This window comes from Arachis ipaensis, chromosome B07 (genome assembly GCF_000816755.2).
Source record: "Arachis ipaensis cultivar K30076 chromosome B07, Araip1.1, whole genome shotgun sequence".
In the NCBI taxonomy this organism is placed as follows: Eukaryota; Viridiplantae; Streptophyta; class Magnoliopsida; order Fabales; family Fabaceae; genus Arachis; species Arachis ipaensis.
The window spans coordinates 117,927,052-117,928,675 of record NC_029791.2 but is presented as its reverse complement, the minus strand read 5'-3'; the positions used below and the strand labels follow the sequence as shown (position 1 = coordinate 117,928,675).

Genomic DNA, 1,624 nt, shown 5'->3' with positions numbered 1-1,624 from the left:
TTAGAAAAATCTTTTATTGATAAATTTTCTATTCGTAGCTTCGTAACAAGATTTTAAACATTTGCAACAATTTTCTGCCATTTATTATTATTGCATTTAAAATAGAATGGTCATTGCAATGGAGTGGTGTGTTCTTGCAGCTATGAAAGTGAGATTATCAAGAATATTGTTCAAGAGGTCTCGCAAAAGCTAACTCCTGAACCACTATATATATTAAGCATCCAATTGATTTTGATTCTCACTTTGAAGCAGTAGAATCACTTTGGAATATGGAATTTGACAATACCATTTGCATGCTGGTCATTTATGGAGATGGTAACAAGACCACATTTGTTTGGGAGTTGTTTAACAAGTTTCAGCATCAATTTGAAGCTGCGAGTTTTCTTGATAAAGTCTCTGAAAAATCAAGAAGTGCTGATGACCTAGAAAATCTCCAAAACATACTTTTGTATGAGATGGGTGTGCACAAAAAATCTAAGCTGGGAAGCACCTTAAAAGGATCTTCTCATATAACACAGTCTCCGCAATAAAAGAATCCTTCTAGTTCTTGATGATGTTGATAGTACAGAACAATTGGATTCATTGGCGGGAGGAGGCCATTGGTTTTGTCCTGGTAGTAGAATTGTTATAACAACAAGAGATGACAATTTCCTAAATAATCAAGTGTTACATGGATTTAAGATTAAGAAATATTGCATTAATGAAGGTGAATTTGAAGGAATGGAAGGTGCTAGATCCAATCAGAAGCAAGACAAAGTCGTCGAGGAAGATATGGTGGGCTTTGTGAATATCTTCAACGATGTAACTAAGCAATCAAAGGGAAATGACTCATGTGTTGATGTTCTCTCCATAATAGGCATGGGTGGTTTGGGTAAGACTACTGCTAAAAAATTTAGTTCCCTTGTTGTGTATGGGTTACTGTTTCTAAGGACTACAAAGCCAAGGAGCTTCTTCAAAGCCTTCTGAAGGGTTGTCCGAGTCGACTAAAGGCGAAGCCATAAGCGAGGACTATCAAAAGAGCAAGGTCCAAAAATTCTTAGCGATGAAGAAGTATTTGATAGTGCTTGATGACATATGAGAGCTTGAAGTTTGGGATGAGGTAGAATTCTTTTTTCCGGATAACAAAAATGGGAGTGCAATATTGATAACTAGTCGTAATGATAGTGTGGCAAAATATACAAGATCAAAGTCCTACTACCCTCCATTGTAATAATAATAATAATTTTTAATTATAAATATTCAAATTATGTATTATTATGGTCTACTTATATATATAATCAACAACACTCTTATTATTATTACAGTATTATTTCATCCATCTCATAGTCTCTCATGAATTGCCAAAACCTAGCTACGTACTTTAACTACTTTTAACTTTGGTACAAAATCAAAATTATAATATAGAGCATCATTTAATAAACTAGCCAACTTTGTATTTCCTTTAATAACTTATTTGTTTGATGTTATATGTACAAAATAATCAAATACAATGATATATACTAAAAAAATAGCTAACAAAATTACGTATGACAAATTTTGTTATCATATGATTGTGCAAAAAAAATATACTTTACAAATTCAAACATTTACTAAAGTAAATACTTCGATCAATAAAACATATAGA

The 1,624-nt window shown here is 32.3% G+C and overlaps 1 protein-coding gene across 1 annotated transcript; it reads left to right on the top strand.

The window, feature by feature from the left end:
• On the top strand, positions 270-1,078 carry LOC107607803. The gene is made up of 3 exons (XM_016309705.1): positions 270-459; positions 545-871; positions 930-1,078. Exons 1-3 carry the CDS (start codon positions 270-272, stop codon positions 1,076-1,078), a joined length of 666 nt encoding a protein of 221 aa, XP_016165191.1.

Excerpts from the sequence above, each read along its gene's own strand:
- LOC107607803 (XM_016309705.1), top strand. The coding sequence starts at position 270 with ATGGAATTTGACAATACCATTTGCATGCTGGTCATTTATGGAGATGGT. Across the intron at positions 460-544 it reads CATACTTTTGTATGAGATGG|TTCTTGATGATGTTGATAGT; the intron begins GTGTGCACAAAA and ends GAATCCTTCTAG. Across the intron at positions 872-929 it reads AATAGGCATGGGTGGTTTGG|GACTACAAAGCCAAGGAGCT; the intron begins GTAAGACTACTG and ends ACTGTTTCTAAG.